The 17253-nt window shown below is 41.3% G+C and overlaps 1 protein-coding gene across 3 annotated transcripts in view; it reads right to left on the reverse strand.

Annotated features, from left to right (window-relative positions):
* Positions 1-706: 706 nt before the first annotated feature.
* LOC115219465 overlaps positions 707-17253 on the reverse strand; it is a 28661-nt gene continuing 12114 nt past the window's right edge. For all 3 annotated transcript variants that reach the window (XM_036509173.1, XM_029789633.2, XM_036509174.1), the window contains exons 9-11: positions 15501-15565; positions 14449-14543; positions 707-1668 (exon numbers count right to left, since the gene is read on the reverse strand). In XM_036509173.1, the coding sequence (XP_036365066.1) occupies positions 1501-1668; positions 14449-14543; positions 15501-15565 (328 nt within the window). In that variant the 3' untranslated portion in view covers positions 707-1500. The remainder of the gene's footprint in view (positions 1669-14448; positions 14544-15500; positions 15566-17253) is intronic.

Consider the following 17253-nt stretch of genomic DNA (forward strand, 5'->3'; position numbering starts at 1 on the left):
GTCTCTCCCTCTCACGCTTAGTAACGACACATGGAACTTCAGGATATTTTCATTTGAAAATCCGAAAATTGTTAATTGTCTCTCCATTCTCTACTCCTGTTTATACAATGTAAAGCGTGATAGGAGAAATCAACCAACCAGCATAGCGTGAAATTGCAAGGATCTTTTGAACGATAACTTACAAGGAACGAGCAACATGTGTGAATTTTCTCTTTGTGTTTCTGCTTAAATTTTGGAACTTATATACATACATACATAACATACATACATACATACATACATAACATACATACATACATATATATATAATATATATATATATATATATATATAATATATATATAATATATATATATATATATATATATATATATATATATATATATATATATATATAGACACACTGCATCACCCACTTCACAAACTAAACGAAAATCTTAAGTACGTTAGCCGCAACTCAAATCACCCAAGATGTATTATAACTCTATAGGAAAGGGTTAAATCCTTAAATCCTTAAAAATGTTTTAGCCCGAAGGCCGCGGCCATACTGTTAAAAAGATTTATAATAAATAATTGTATATAAGCATAACCCATTATTTGTGTCTACACACACATACATATATATATATGTCTATGTCTCTCTCTCTCTCTCTCTCTCTCTCCTCTCTCTCTCTCTCCTCTATATATATATATATATATATATATATATATATATATATATATATACATATATAAGTGTGTGTGTATATAAATATATATGCACTAGCAAATGGACAAACGAAAGTAAATGAAACACAATACATTTGGTAGGCACAAGATGTATTCTTAAATAACAGTTTGTCTCAGATTCATGTGATTTAAAATTTCGTGAGATCGTTGGACGATCCCATCTCTAGATATCTGACGAGAAGGGTCAAACTGTCATATATACACATATACATCTTGCAATAGATTTAGGCTTCAAAAGCCCACAGCTCTTCAATACCCTGCCACAAGAATTCAGAAACCTACCCAATATGGACGTGAATGTCTTCAAAAAGAAACTAGACATTCTCCTCTCCACAATACTGGATGAACCAACAGCCCGGCATGAAGTACATATGAGGGCAGCGGTGTCAAACTCCCTCAAAAACCAAATGGGCCTACAACCAGGGCAAAAGCACATACAGGATTGGTGATACGAAATTCCATCATCCTGACGAAATCAGCCAAACAAGAAATTCAAAATTTCGATGGTACCTCTAGCATGACCGCAGCCGAATGATTATAACGAATAAAAGAACATGTTATTCTAGTTCAACGTTATGTTATTCAAGTTCACTGGAAATTTCATGCACAAAACGTGATACAAAGGTAAAGTTTTGCGTAAGTTCTGGAGCTTTCTCCCTACACTCGTTTTAACCTATGAGGGGTATTTACAAGGGACTGGCACCAGTTTACTGTCCATAGAGTATTTTATTGTTTGGAAATTCTTCTTGTTTTCTGCCTGGGTTTCCATAATCAAACGGCTGCCGTTTCAGGACTGTTGGTTGTGCTAGGTTTCCTTAGTATCATCTTTAAATATGGACGCTTGTGACTGCAAAACGCCTTTCTTATAAGAAACACAGCTGCCTGGTGACTGACACAGCGAATATCTTCATCTTCAATCGAAATTAATGTCATACCAGGCTGCAAAAACACAAGAATACGTAGATATACATGAAATATGTTCAAAAGTGAGTACATGAGACAATATTCTTTTCTACTCTAGGTAAAAGGCCCGAAATTTTTGGGGAGAGGGCCAGCCAATTAGATCGACCCAGTACGCAACTGGTTTTTAATTTATCGACCCCGAAAAGGCGAAAGGCAAAGTCGACCTCGGCGGAATTTGAACTCAGAACGTAACGGCAGACAAAATACTAATTTCTTTACTACCCACAAGGAGCTAAACACAGAGAGGATAAATAAGGACAAACAAACGGATTGAGTCGATTATATCAACCCCAGTGAGTAACTGGTACTTAATTTATCGACCCCGAAAGGATGAAAGGCAAAGTCGACCTCGGCGGAATTTGAACTCAAAACATAAAGACAGACGAAATATCGCTAAGCATTTCGTCCGGCGTGTTAACGTTTCTCTCAGCTCGCCGCGCTGTACACGACACAATATTGTAACATATGTATGTTTAGGTATGTATGTATGCATGTGAATATGCATGTGTGTATGTTTATGTATGTATGTATGTATGTATGTATGTATGTGTGTGTGTGCGTGCATGCATGTATGTATGTATGTATGTATGTATGTATGTATATATGTATGTATGTATGTATGTAAATATGTATGTAGGTATGTATGTAAATATGTATGTATGCATGCATGCATGTATGCATGTATGTATGCATATATGTATACAGACACACAGATATATTTTTCTCAATACAATCATTGAAGACATTAATCAACAACTTTCGAAAAATTCTTCTCTTAAAAGAAGTTTAATACAAAATGGAAGGAAGACTGCGAATCTCCGTTCTTTAAATTTCTCTTATATATTATTTTTCTGTGTCATAAATTTGATAAGTGAAAAGGTAAAAATAGCGTTTCTTTTACTCTGATGGTCACAGTAAAAGAAACGCTAATCGATCTATCTGTCTGTCTGTCTGTCTGTCTGTCTGTCTGTCTGTCTGTCTGTCTGTCTGTGTCTGTCTGTCTATCTATCTATCTATCTATCTATCTATCTATCTATCTATCTATCTATCTATCTATCTAAGGAGGGCTGGGCATGCCGTGGTTGATGATGCGCAGACACGCGCTGAGACTGCGACATCTCTGGCTCTATGTAGACGACGGTGAACAGGCGTGGTCGCCGTTTGTGAGGCACGCTTTCCCGCAGCTCGCCTCCATGACCGAACTGCAGTCGTGGATCAAAAGAGGCCGAAGAAGGGCGAATGGCACCGCGAGTGTCGCGTTGCTCTCAAGCAACTCTGCCGTCCTGGGTCGACCTTGAGTGACTTCAACACAACCAAAGCATTCTATAGGGGTTAGTGGAGGGGAGGTACGACGACGAGCTCGGGGCGAACCTGGACGTCGACGAGGAGTACCTGACCCGCCTGTTCAGGACGACTTTCGGGCCAGGGCCCATGGACAACTTCCAGAGATCCCTGGCTGGCAGTGCTACCGAGAAGCGCTACCCGTTCGGGATAAGCTCTACAGACACGGCTCGAGAAACACGGGGCCGACCTGCCCGAGATGCGGTCAGAGCGACGAAACCGTTCTGCACGCACTCGTGCAGTGTCCAACAATTTCCGACCTGGGCTTATGTCGAACAACTGCTGTCACGTGTGGGACGAGTCGGTTTATCAGCTGAGTCTATCGTTAATATTGTCACGCCTCCCTCCTTCAAACGGGAAGGAAGAGCTATTTCATCATCCTTGTGGCTATGGCGAAAGAATGTATCTGGTGGACGCGTCTGAAAGGATTGGAGACAAACACTTTCCTCTCTGGTCAATCTCTCATCAACTTCTTCAAGTACCACTTGAAAAGGAAAGTGAGAGTAGAGAGGCAAGTTTTGTCTAGCGAATGTTTTAAAAAAAGATGGGTGAATGTAGCAAGAATGGCACGTATGAATGACGAAGCCACCTTGAGCATAGTCCTATGAACCCAGAAATCGAAAACAGAGAGTTGCTTATTTGCAAAAAAAAAAAAAAAAAAGAAATATAAAATGTGACTTCATTGACCGAGGTTACCGTGGTCTTTTCCGTAGGCTTTTTTTCCACGGGTAAACCTCACCTGTCCTCCCCTTTACACTTCATATTGACATTTCTGTGATAACGATCCCTATTGATCAATTTTTTTTTTTTTTTTTCTCTTTTTTTTCTCCCTCTCCCCCTTTTTTAAACCCCTTTTTTTTGTCCTCTTTCTTCCTTTTACGATCCCTTTTGATCGAAACTCCCCCTTCCTTTTTTTTTCTTTTTTTTTTTTTTTAAACCTTCAAAAGAAAAGCTCTACCTTGTAATTTGTTCTATCTGTGTGCAGCCCTGTGTGGCTAATAAAGAAACATTTCTATTTTTCTATCTGTCGTCTGTCTTTCTGACTATCGTCTGTATTTCTGTCTGTCGTCTGTCTTTGTATCTATCTATCTATCTATCTATCTATCTATCTATCTATCTATCTATCTATCTATCTATCTATCTATCTATCTATCTATCTATCTATCTATCTATCTATCTGTCTATCGACTGACGTGATGTCAGTTCGGCTCCGAAGGTAATCGTTTATTTTGACTATCCATAGCCCATATTTTGTGTACATTTTTGTAAATAAGGTGTGTAAGGCACCCAACTTTCGTTTGAGTGCTTTTCCAAGGGAGGAATTCGCCCCTAGGGGCAGTTTCAACCCTATTTAATTTGTGTAATTTCCTTTTCGACATTTTGAAAATGTCGAGAAATTGTATTTTAGAACGATGGTCGAGTTCTTCTATCGACCATAATTTTCCTAGTCTGGAAACGCTAGGAGAAAAAAAGAACTTGTGCACGCAAAGTGCAAACATAAATGATTTTGGAATAAACGCTGCAACCACTTGTAGTAACAGCCCTGTCACCACCACCACCTCTAACAAGAACAACATAGAGACTACTACTGTTACCACCACCGCTTTCACCACCACCACCACCACCATCAGCATCGACACACCAGCAACAAATACAAAACAAAGGTCGCAAGGCCAAGCACCGTCAACACCACCAGTGAGTCCACCACCAACACCGACAACAACACCATGGCAGCATCTGCCACTAAAACTGCTATCCCTGCTAAAGACATCGCCACCAATAACAATACCAACATCACCGCCACCGTGCCGTCAATGCTACTAATACCACTAACACCACCGCCGTCACCAAGAACGACAATAACAACAACAACAACAACAACAACAACAACAACAACAACAACAACAACAAAAACGACGACAACAACAATTCCCTTCAACCACTGCTCACTCCATCACCAACAAGTGAAAAAATAACAACGACAACCAAACGAAATGCCGAAATTTGCGCTAATGCAGGACCAAATTACGCAGACAATTTTCCACCCCTTGCTAGTTGCAAATCAGCAACCACAAACCTACAACCCACACCCCTGCCATCAACACCAACACCACCGGCAGTAACAACAATAACAAAACCAACAAAAACTTCGCCGAGGCGATAAAAGAAAAAGTAACAAGAGTTTCGTTTACTACACAACAAATAAAAGATTGCAGAAACCTTATCACCAATGAAAACGGCAAAATACTCTTACACATACCACAACACATACTGAATGAGGAAAAAAAGAAAACCATTGTTTATAAAATAACAACAAAAAAAAAAACTAAAAGTCCAGAACAGGCAAGCACGGACAAAATAGAAAAGTATCTGGGGATACAAGGATTATGTGACTTGGGCGAACAAGTTCGCCCACGTACAGGTGGTTTTTCAGAATGAAGAATTGGTGAAGAAATTCTCAACGATAACCCTTCATTCTGATGAACTAACAATGACACCGAGTTACCTTGGCCAGAAGGTGACGAAGGTCATTATCAATAATGTCCCCCAAGTAACAACAACACTGTGGATAACATCCGCCATAACATCCGAAATGGAGGACTTAAACATCCTAGATATCGGTGTTTCGAAAAACAAGGACTGGCTGGGAAAGAGAATGGAGTTCCTCTTCCACATAAGTCAAGACGACATCAATAAAATTCCCACCCACGTACATCTTGAGGATGGCCGCAAGTTGTACGTAGTAGTCGAGGGCAGAAGGCCACGATGCTATACATGTGGCAGTGAGGCACACCTCAAAAAGGAGTGCAAATCTGCACTAAATTAAAACAACAACAACAGCCACAGGAAAAACCACAAAAGCCAGCATTATTGCCCACACCACAATATGGACGGCTAGTCAAGAAGCTGTATGCAGAAATGCATGAAAAACAACAAAGAACAAGCCAACCCAACCAAACAACACCAACACCAGCGCCAAGAACAGAATCATCACCACCAACAATAACTAAACCAATTCCAACACCGAGAATAACAAGGGGAACATTATAGATAACATTATAGATAACATTATAGAATAACAACGAAGACAAGCACCAAGGATGTAGGAGAGACAATAACCACAACAAACCCCCCAACAACACCCTCCCCGCGCACCACAACAATATCTACAACCGCACAAACAGACCCAGACGCTTTACCCTTACCCCCTGCTGATTCGTCAGACTTTTCATCTAACGATGAAAGTTCGACAGAATGGCAAATAGCCACAGGGGGTAAAAGAAAAAGATCAAGAAAAACCAAACAAGAAATCGCAACCAAAGCAGGGAGATACCTGAACCCTGAAAACTCCATACACAACCAAACAAGCACCAACACCACAAAAACACACACAATGCTATCAGCGATAGACACCAAAGACTCCAAACTAATGGAGTACATCACAGGCTACACAAACATTTGTGAAGATGACTTTAAAAATAGCAATCATCCACGCACTACACCACCCAAACACATCAAAATACTACACATCACACAAACACAACACCACAAACCCAAAGCCCTCTTCCCAAATGCTGTAGGGGGTTTCCAAAAATATCTCTCCCAAAAGCTTTATAAAAACCTCCTCGAAGACACATCAAAGAACGAGGAAGCCAAAACTTTCGACACAAGTAAGTAACTCTCTGTACTTTCCTTTTTGTGTTTTAAAGCACACACCCCAATAGAATCATGGTCAAAATTGGTTGTGTGAATGCGCGTGGCTTGGGGTCTCCTTGGAAACAAGGATACCTCCTAAATGACATCAAGTCACATGATTTGGGAATCATAGCCATAAGTGAGACCAGACTCCACGAGCCACGGGCCCTAAAGTCCATGTTTGGCGGACAGTTTAACATTTATTTCGCTCCTTGTCTGCCGAGGATGGGCGGTAGTGGCACTGCGGTACTTTTTCACAAGAGCCTGGACCTCGAAGTCAAGACGATATTCGTAGACCCGGAGGGTAGACTGATCGTTCTGGATGTCGACGGCAGCAATGGGTGCGCTTTTCGACTCGTATCAGTCTACGCACCGCTTTTAACAGGTCGGCCGGATTTCTTTCGACGTCTAGAAGTATTCCTGAGAACGTCTCATCCTTTACTTTTAGTGGGGAATTGGAATGCTACCTTGGACACACATCTAGACTATGTGGGGAGAGACAAAAACAGAAGGGGATGCAAATGCCTCAGAGACCTGCTCAGACGCTTTCAACTGTCTGACAGGTACCGACTCGATCACCCAAATGCACCAACGTGGACATGGAGCAACCGCAGTGGGTCGTCGAGATCGTATCTAGATAGGATACTGTGTAGGACAGTAGACAAGGATAACTTAGGATGTCCACAATTCCACACAGTCAGCTACACGGATCACAAATTGGTGACGTGTACGCTAGACTTAGATAAGGCACATAGACAGGGTCCTGGGTACTGGAAACTGAACGCATCATTCCCGTCCAGACAAGTTTTCAGAGACAGAATCAACACGTTAGTAAAAAGGGCTTTAACGGGAGCCATTGTCAACAACAAATGGTGGTTCGCCCTCAAGAGAGCAGTAAAAGCGGAAGCAATTAGATATAGCAAGGCACTAGCCGTAGATAGAAATAGAGTAGAGGGTGAGTTAGTTAAGAAGTTAGAAGAGGCAATAAGAAGTGGCATCACATCCGACGTTTTAGCGGCGAGGTTGGCCATTGAACAACACTTCAACGCCAAACACGAAGGGTGTGCTGTCAGGGCTAGGATGCGTGCTCTAAGGATGGAAGGTGTTGGAGCCGCGAGAGAGGCCCGGGTGGCGGAGGCGCAGCAGGGTAACAAAGCCACCATTCGGTCTCTGGTAGATGAACAGGGGCGCGAATTGCTCGAGCTCAGCAAGATGTGCGAGACATTTCAGTGGCACTTTGCCCGACTGTACGGGACGAGTGGTGAGCGTGAACGCAGGGTGGACTTCAGTGCCTACCTGCACAGCCTACCACGACTCTCGGCAAGAGAGGCAGAGTGCTGCGAAGGTGCCATCACGGCGGCGGATGTGCGGGACGCGATGGCAGAATGCTCGAGAGACAAATCGCCGGGTTTGGATGGTCTGCCCTACGAGTTTTACAATTGTATGCCAGACTTGTTTGGAGACGTCTTGGCAGCGGTATACTGCAACTGGCAGCAAAACGGGAGCATACCCGGTTTTGTGAGTCTGCCGAAGAAAGATCCAAACAAGGGGAACATTATAGATAACTTTAGACCAATCACTCTGCTCAATGCAGACCTGAAAATTTTGACAAAGGTGTTAGCCAAGAGGTTGGCGCTTGTCATCGAGAAACTGGTCGACAACGCACAAACGTGCGCCGTGCCGGGCCGGAGAATCCATGACAACCTCCATCTGATGCGCTACATCATAGACAGGGTAGTTAACGAACCTGGCATGGGTGGGGCCCTGATCAACTTGGATCAATCGAAAGCTTTCGATAGGGTAGACCATCGTTCGGTAATTCGCGTGAATGGACATCTATCGAGACCCTTCGACATCGCACGTTCGGTCCGTCAGGGATGCCCCCTCTCGGCGCTTCTATACGTATTGACTCTTGAGCCACTACTGCGGAAGCTGGCGACTCTGAGGGGCATCCCGCGAGAATTAGGATGCGGGACGAGCGTGTCTGCATACGCGGACGACGTCACCGTCATAGTGTCAAGCCACGCGCACATCGAGCGGGTCGGCGAGACACTGAAAGACTACGAAGCGGTGACAGGAGCAAAAATCAACCGGGAAAAGTCAGTGGGCTTGCGGCTCGGCACCTGGAGAAGCAAACCCATGCCGTCCACCAGTACCTCCGTCGTGGGACGCTGGACAGATGGCCCGGTTGAGTTGCTCGGGGTCTGGTTCGGTCCGGACCTCCAAATGGAGAAGAACTGGAACGAGATAACGAGTAGGGTGGTCACTCTCGCCCAGCAATGGGCCGAGAGGAAACTGTCCCTAAAAGGTCGGGCGGAGCTGGCGAACGCGTACATCGCGTCCATAATCTACTACCGCCTGACCGTCGTACCTTGTCCCGACCCTACCATCACCAAACTAGAACGCATCCTCTTCCGCTTCTTGTGGAAAGGATGCGTCCCGATAGTCAGGCGATCCATTTGCTGTCAACACCCGTTAAAAGGAGGGCTGGGCATGCCGTGGTTGATGATGCGCAGACACGCGCTGAGACTGCGACATCTCCGGCTCTATGTAGACGACGGTGAACAGGTGTGGTCGCCGTTTGTGAGGCACGCATTCCCGCAACTCGTCTCCATGACCGAACTACAGTCGTGGATCAAAAAGAGGCCGAGGAAGGGCGAATGGCACCGCGAGTGTCGCGTTGCTCTCAAGCAACTCTGCCGTCCTGGGTCGACCTTGAGTGACTTCAACACAACCAAAGCATTCTATAGGGGATTAGTGGAGGGGAGATACGACGACTATCTCGGGGCAAACCTGGGCGTCGACGAGGAATACCTGACCCGCCTGTTTCAAACGACTTTCGGCCCGGGACCTATGGACAACTTCCAGAGATCCCTGGCCTGGCGGTGCTACCGAGAAGCGCTACCCGTTCGGGATAAGCTCTATAGGCATGGCTCGAGAAACACGGGTCGACCTGCCCGAGATGCGGGCAGAGCGACGAAACCGCTCTGCAAGTAATCGTGCAGTGTCCAGCAATTTCCGACCTGTGGGCTTATGTCGAACGACTGCTGTCACGTGTGGGACGTGTCGGTTTATCGGCCGAGTCTATCGTTAATATCGTCACGCCTCCTTCCTTCAAACGGGAAGGAAGAGCTATTTTTATCATACTTGTGGCTATGGCGAAAGAATGTATCTGGTGGACGCGCCTGAAAGGATTAGAGACAAACACTTTCCTCTCTGGTCAATCTCTCATCAACTTCTTCAAGTATCACTTGAAGAGGAAAGTGAGAGTAGAGAGGCAAGTTTTGTCTAGTGAATGTTTAAAAAAATGATGGGTGAATGTAGCAAGGATGGCACGTATGAATGACGAAGCCACCTTGACCATGATTCTATGAACCGTAAAATTTAATACAGAGAGTTGCTTATTTGCAAAAAAAAAAAAAAAAAAAGAAATATAACATGTGACTTCATTGACCGAGGTTACCGTGGTCTTTTCCGTAGGCTTTTCTTTCCACGGGTAAACCTCACCTGTCCTCCCCTTTACACTTCATATTGACATTTCTGTGATTACGATCCCTATTGATCAACTTTTTTTCCTCTCCCCTTTTCTTTTTTTTCCCTCTCCCCCCCTTTTTTTAAAAAATCCTCCCCCTTTTTTTGTCCTCTTTCTGTCCTTTTACGATCCCTTTTGATCGAAAACCAACCCTCTTTTTTTTACCTCCAAAAGAAAAGATCTACCTTGTAATTTGTTCTGTCTGTGTGCAGCCCTGTGTGGCTAATAAAGAAACTTATCTATCTATCATCTATCTATCTGTCGTCTGTCTTTCTGTCTATCGTCTGTATTTCTGTCTGTCGTCTGTCTTTGTATCTATCTATCTATCTATCTATCTATCAATCTATCTATCTATCTATCTATCTATCTATCATCTATATATCTATTTATCTATCTATCTATCATCTATCTGTCTGTCTGTCTGCCTGTCTGCCTGTCTGTCTGTCTGTCTGTCTATGTGTCAGCCTATCTATCTACCTCCCACTCTCTCTGTTACTCGATCTCTCACCGAACGCTCAAGTAACCTAGACGACTCACAGTCACCGTCCACTTCAGCTTCACCCCCCACGCCCCCGCATTCACCCCTTTCAGATGATAGTTGAATGATGATTTACTTAACAGCCATTTTAAAATTCATTTCATTATTGATCAGTTTGACACAAATGTAAAAACGTGACATTTCACGAAGACAAGCAGCAACGCAGCATCTGTGTTCTATCGGGTTTCACCTCAATCTCTCATTCTCACCTCTCTCCCAATTTCTCCCTCTGCATATATATATATATACAGCTGCTGTGTTGCTGCTTGTCTTCGTGAAATGTCACGTTTTTACATTTGAGCCAAACTGATCAATAATGAAATGAATTTTAAAATGGCTGTTAAGTAAATCATCATTCAACTATCATCTGAAAGGAGTGAATGGGGGGAAGGGGGCAAGCTGAAGCGGACGGTGCCTGTGAGTCGTCTAGGTTACTTGAACGTTCGGTGAGAGATCGAGTAACAGAGAGGGAGGGAAGTAGATAGATAGGCTGACACATAGACAGACATATTAATAATATACTTGTATATTTATTAATATATATATATATATATATTATATATATATATATATATATATATATATATATATATATATATATATATATATATATATGTATATATATATAATAATCATTTGAGGGAATATTACCAAATATATACGTTTTATATTATTATTTTGCAATTTAATTAATCATCAGTATATTATTGTTAATTTATTTTTGATATTTCTATTATATGTAATTTTCTAGATGGTGTAATTTAATTGTTCGTTTTGAATTGATAAAAGGTGGTTTTTTATAATTATATATATATAATAAAAGGCTTCCAAATAAGGAAGCGTACTGCTAGAAACACAAAAAAGGATAAATTCTAGCATTACGCTTCCTTATTTGGAAGCCTTTTATTATATTTCTATACGAAAAATATATAGTCTAATGACTAATTCGTCTTTTGTGCTAGGCCACTGGTAATAATAATTTATTTTATTACCCTATTTGATTATATATATATATATATATATATATATATATATATAAAATAAGAAAATGGAGGAATATACTTTAGTCAATAATCAACTACCAGATAATACCCAAGCCCTACCTCAATTTGTATATATATAAATATATACATATGTATATATGTATGTATGTACACAGACACACGCATATGTATTTCTCTGTACAATCGTTAGAAGACATTGGACTACAACTTTCAAAAGTAATTTTTAAAATCTTTTAAAAGAAGTTTATTATAAACTTAAAAGAATATGATGGATCTCTGTTGCTTAAATTTCTCTTGAGGAAACCTACGAACAAATATTCGTATTTCTCATGTTCACTCACGCTCATTGTATGTTACCCAGAATAGGGCTGGCGTTCCATTAGCCGTAAAGACTTTTGCTGGTCAAAGACAATTCATTATAGCAGGAGGATTCCACAGGCGTCACCGTCATAGTGTCTAGCCACGAGCACATCGAGCTGGTCGGCGAGACACTGAAAAACTACGAAGCGGTGACAGGAGCGAAAATCAACCGGGAAAAGTCAGTGGGCTTGCGACTAGGCACCTGGAGAAGCAAGTCCATGCCGTCCACCAGCTCCTCCGTCGTGGGACGCTGGACCGACGGCCCGGTTGAGTTGCTCGGGGTCTGGTTTGGTCCGGACCTCCAAGTGGAGAAGAACTGGAACGAGATAACGAGTAGGGTGGTCACTCTCGCCCGGCAATGGGCCGTTCGGGATAAGCTCTACAGACACGGCTCGAGAAACACGGGGCCGACCTGCCCGAGATGCGGTCAGAGCGACGAAACCGTTCTGCACGCACTCGTGCAGTGTCCAACAATTTCCGGCCTGTGGGTTTGTGTCGAACAACTGCTGTCACGTGTGGGACGAGTCGGTTTATCAGCTGAGTCTATCGTCAATATTGTCACGCCTCCTTCCTTCAAACGGGAAGGAAGAGCTATCTTCATCATCCTTGTGGCTATGGCGAAAGAATGTATCTGGTGGACGCGTCTGAAAGGATTGGAGACAAACACTTTCCTCCCTGGTCAATCTCTCATCAACTTCTTCAAGTACCACTTGAAAAGGAAAGTGAGAGTAGAGAGGCAAGTTTTGTCTAGCGAATGTTTTAAAAAAAGATGGGTGAATGTAGCAAGAATGGCACGTATGAATGACGAAGCCACCTTGAGCATAGTCCTATGACCCAGAAATCGAAAACAGAGTTGCTTATTTGCAAAAAAAAAAAAAAAAAAAAATAAAAAAAGTGACTTCATTGACCGAGGTTACCGTGGTCTTTACCGTAGGCTTTTCTTTCCACGGGTAAACCTCACCTGTCCTCCCCTTTACACTTCATATTGACATTTCTGTGATAACGATCCCTATTGATCAATTTTTTTTTTTTCTTTTTTTTTCTCTCCCCCTTTTTTTAACCCCCCTTTTTTTGTCCTCTTTCTCTCCTTTTACGATCCCTTTTGATCGAAACTCCCCCTTCCTTTTTTTTTTTTTTTAAACCTTCAAAAGAAAAGCTCTACCTTGTAATTTGTTCTATCTGTGTGCAGCCCTGTGTGGCTAATAAAGAAACATATCTATCAATCAATCAATCAATGGCGAAAGAATGTATCTGGTGGACGCGTCTGAAAGGATTGGAGACAAACACTTTCCTCTCTGGTCAATCTCTCATCAACTTCTTCAAGTACCACTTGAAAAGGAAAGTGAGAGTAGAGAGGCAAGTTTTGTCTAGCGAATGTTTTAAAAAAAGATGGGTGAATGTAGCAAGAATGGCACGTATGAATGACGAAGCCACCTTGAGCATAGTCCTATGAACCCAGAAATCGAAAACAGAGAGTTGCTTATTTGCAAAAAAAAAAAAAAAAAAAAAGAAATATAAAATGTGACTTCATTGACCGAGGTTACCGTGGTCTTTTCCGTAGGCTTTTCTTTCCACGGTAAACCTCACCTGTCCTCCCCTTTACACTTCATATTGACATTTCTGTGATAACGATCCCTATTGATCAATTTTTTTTTCCTCTCCCCCTTTTTTTTAACCCCCCTTTTTTTGTCCTCTTTCTCTCCTTTTACGATCCCTTTTGATCGAAACTCCCCCTTCCTTTTTTTTTTTTTTTTAAACCTTCAAAAGAAAAGCTACCTTGTAATTTGTTCTATCTGTGTGCAGCCCTGTGTGGCTAATAAAGAAACATATCTATCTATCTATCTATCTATCTATCTATCTATCAATCAATCAATCAATCTATCTATCTATCTATCTATCTATCTATCTATCTATCTATCTATCTATCTATCTATCTATCTATCAATCAATCAATCAATCTATCTATCTATCTATCTATCTATCTATCTATCTATCTATCTATCTATCTATCTATCTATCTATCTATCTATCCACATCACTATAGCACTACACAGTCTTTTTTGTTAGGGTGGGGGCGAATAATTTGAGATGAATTTTAAACAAGTGTACAGTTTAGTCCCACAGACAGAACCTGATGTCTAGACTTGCCACAAGATAGATTCAAGCAAAGAAGGCCCAAATGACCAGATATTGGTACTCAACCACGAAGTATAGTAGTAATAATAATTGAAGTCATAAAATCCAAACGCGATGCCACAAAATAGTTAAATTAGTAGACTACTTACTAGAATTTTCTGAGTCTGAGCAGCTGCTCCTCCCGGATGAACGCTTTCTATTAAGACTGGATTACAGGGATCGGATCCACGGGTAACACTTATTCCTGAAATGTAAAGAATAATTCCATATCATTACTCATATTGTTCATAGTGAATTAGACATACACCTACCTACATACCTACCTATCTATAGTAAAATTGACAAAAAAAAGTAAACACACCAGCATCGGTTGCCAAGTGAAGTTGGGGGGGGGGGACAAACACAGACACACACACACACATATATATACGACGGGCTTCTTTCAATTTCCGTCTACCAAATCCACTCACAAGGCTTTAATCGGCCCGAGGCTATAGTAGAAGACACTTGCCCAAGGTGCCACGTAGTGGGACTGAACTTGGAACTATGTGGTTCGTAAGCAACCACATATATTGGGTTGTCTGGAAAGTTTGTGCCGATTTTTAAAGGAAGGAAAAAGGTCAATAAATACTTGCCATTACATTTTTAATCAACCAAATATGAACCATTTTGTTGCACAATGCATCTCCATCTTTCCTTTAACTTGAAAATGCCCTCTTCCCAGAATTGAGGTGGTTTCATGGCAAAGAATTCATCAAGGTATCTTTTTACGTCATCCAAGGAATTGAAATTTTTACCATTAAGACTATTCTGCAGAGACCTGAATAAGTGGAAATCCAAAGGAGCAATATCTGGTGAATATGGAGGCTGGGGTAACACATCCAAGCCGAGCTGCAGCAATTATTGTCTGGTTCCCAAAGCATCAAGTGCCGAAAATGAACTTTCTTGTCTTCCATTTTAAAGGGTTGCAGAATTAACACAGGTGATAGGAACATAAACCTTCTTCCACGAAAAGATAGCTTAAACTGTGCTCTAAATGGAGGTGTAGTCAAATCCTATTTTATGGACTCAACCATGTTCTAAAATAAGTCCAAAGGTAAGCTACTATAAATCGGCATGAACTTTCCGGACAACCTAATAGAATAGTTAGATGAACTGACAGACTGACGTTCTTCGGTGTTTTCAAGAATGTGTTGCTTACCTAACGTCGGATTGTTCTTGGACACGTAGACTGTTATCAGATTCTCAAGTTCATCATCGTTGCTGCTGTGAAATAGAAGTGGGAGATTTTACTCATTATAGCTGTGACACGCTAACTCACAGATGTTAAATATACAGTCCACAAACAATCTTTAGTACGGCTTCTAGCTAAATAAGAAAAATGTTATTGTTATGTTATAAATTTTAAAATATTCTGCAAAATAGCAATGGTACGTTCAGAGTTGTACTCTGACTAAAGCTTTTGGTTAACACCGATTACGAATGGCCACATCAGTGTACTTTAAGGAATCTTTTGTTATATCAACAAATGAATAAAAAGTATGTGAATCCATGTGCTAGAATATGAGCTATCTCCCTTTCACTTTGTCTATACACAGCAAACCAAACGAAAGGTTTTTTTTTTAGTTTAAGCATATGTTCATCCAAATGAGTTCTACTAATATGGGCGATGTTGAAGGGCTTTACAGTTGAAACAGAGCAAGCATTGATCAAGAACTGTATGTATTCATTTGAAATATTTTTTAGACTTCCATTCACATTCTAAGGACTCATGCTTAATAAGACTATAAATATGATATGGGATGAATTTTACCAGACAAGTCTACACATGCTTTACCAACACCTTATATATTTTCTCTTTCTTTATGGTTTAGAATGTTGATATTATGTAATTAATCCCTTTGTGAAGTTACTTTAGCCTATACTATGAATCCACCCAAGGTGCAGTTCTCGTGTGCCTTGCACTGAGAGCTATGCCAGTGGAGCGCAAACTTCTGGCAGAGACTGCGATGATGGACAGATCAAAGGATAGCGGCCGGACTAATATGGACCTTCACTTCCCAGAAATAAAAAGTTACAGAATTAAAAAAAACAAGAACTAAGGGAGGAAAGCCTTCCTTCAGGAAAACACCCCCCTCTCTCTCTATCTGATTGGCTGTCGTCGCGTCGTCTCCCGTGAGTCCAGTTAATTTTTCGTGTTTGTTTATGTGAATTAGAATTTAATTTTTGTCAAAAGTTGGTTAACAACATCCGCTTTCGCCCGAGAATTTAACCCTTTAAGGGTGAATTTTCGGATTTAAAAAATTTATTAAAAAAAATTTTAATCTGTTCTGAAAAATGGATAATTTCTCTGATGCTGCCAGCGTTCCACAGTCCTACATGGACATCAATTTCCTTGCATTGCCGAATGCTGCAGGGAAGAGAGAAAGCATTGAATCACATACACACACATACACATAATTGAACAACATCAACACACATACTGACAACAGCGCTCCGAGCAAGCAGGTGGTAAAGGAAGGCAAGAAGAATGAAGACATGTCTTGTGCTACCGCCACCACCACCACGGATAGACAAAGGAACTTTGCTTCAGTTCTGAGGCAAAGGAAACGAATTGTTTCATTTACCTCACAACTACTAAAGGAAACAAGTTCCCTTTTTATCTAAGGAGGGTAATACAATAAAATTAAACACATCGCAACACATTTTAGAAAATATTAACAAAAAGAAATTATATACAAGACAATAGATTTAAAAACGAGAAAGTCCGAAAACATAAATCAACAAACAATGGAAAAATGTTTAAGGCCCATATGGGCACACAAAAATACATCACAAGGGGCAAAAGATTTGCCACAGTCGAAGTCAGATTTGATACAGAGGCGCAAACAAAAGCTTACTCTACACAATAACTAGAGTGCGAAGAAGTCATGATTCCTATGTACCTAGGTCGT

This window comes from Octopus sinensis, linkage group LG14, assembly GCF_006345805.1.
Source record: "Octopus sinensis linkage group LG14, ASM634580v1, whole genome shotgun sequence".
Classification (NCBI taxonomy): domain Eukaryota; kingdom Metazoa; phylum Mollusca; class Cephalopoda; order Octopoda; family Octopodidae; genus Octopus; species Octopus sinensis.